Consider the following 955-nt stretch of genomic DNA (forward strand, 5'->3'; position numbering starts at 1 on the left):
AGTGCATCCCAGTGTACTTTATATTGCAGTATGTCAGTATACTTTAGAGTACATCCCAGTGTACTTTATATTGCAGTAGGTCAGTATACTTTAGAGTACATCCCAGTGTACTTTGTATTGCAGTTTCTTAAGTTTTTCTGTCTACTAACTTGATCCCGTTTGTGCTTCGCAGCGTGTCTGAGTCTGGATCCGTCCCAGAGTCTGGACCCGTCCCTGGGTCTGGACCCGTCCCTGGGTCTGGACCCGTCCCTGGATCTGGACCCATCCCTGGGTCTGGACCCGTCCCTGGATCAGGACCCGTCCCTGGGTCTGGACCCGTCCCTGGATCTGGACCCGTCCCTAGGTCTGGGCCCGTCCCTGGTTCTGGACCCATCCCTGGGTCTGGGCCCGTCCCTGGGTCTGAACCCGTCCCTGGGTCTGGACCCGTCCCTGGGTCTGGACCCGTCCCTGGGTCTGGGCCCGTCCCTGGATCAGGACCCGTCCCGCTCCGACTCCTCCTCGGAGTCCGGCTGCTTCTCGTCCTCTGCGGGGAAGCAGAAGCGCTCCAGAGCTGCGTTCACACACCTGCAGGTGCTGGAACTGGAGAAGAAGTTCAACCACCAGAAGTACCTGTCGGCCCCGGAGAGGGCTCACCTGGCCGGCACCTTAAGACTAACCGAGACGCAGGTGAAGATCTGGTTCCAGAACCGCAGGTACAAGACCAAACGGAAGCAGCAAACGTCCCGGTTCTGCAGGGACGTGTGCAAAGCAGAGGGACTGGGGGACGAGCTGCTCCGATCGTCCCTGATCTCGTCCTTCTGCAAAGCCTACCAGTACAGACCCTTCCTGTGGGACTACAGGGGCCCCTGGGGGCCCACGGCGCTATGGTGACCGGGAAATGATCTCTCCTGAGCTATCATTACATGAAGTTATGAAAAGTAACGTAAAGTACTGCATTGGGGGGGGGGGGGGGGGG

At 58.6% G+C, this 955-nt stretch overlaps 1 protein-coding gene across 1 annotated transcript in view; it reads left to right on the top strand.

The window, feature by feature from the left end:
• nkx3-1 (NK3 homeobox 1) overlaps positions 1-945 on the top strand; it is a 2,066-nt gene extending 1,121 nt beyond the window's left edge. The window contains exon 2 of the mRNA XM_034872311.1: positions 173-945. Coding sequence (XP_034728202.1) covers positions 173-870 — 698 coding nt within the window. The 3' untranslated portion in view covers positions 871-945. The remainder of the gene's footprint in view (positions 1-172) is intronic.
• The last annotated feature ends 10 nt before the right edge of the window (positions 946-955 follow it).

This window comes from Etheostoma cragini, chromosome 5, assembly GCF_013103735.1.
Source record: "Etheostoma cragini isolate CJK2018 chromosome 5, CSU_Ecrag_1.0, whole genome shotgun sequence".
NCBI lineage: Eukaryota > Metazoa > Chordata > Actinopteri > Perciformes > Percidae > Etheostoma > Etheostoma cragini.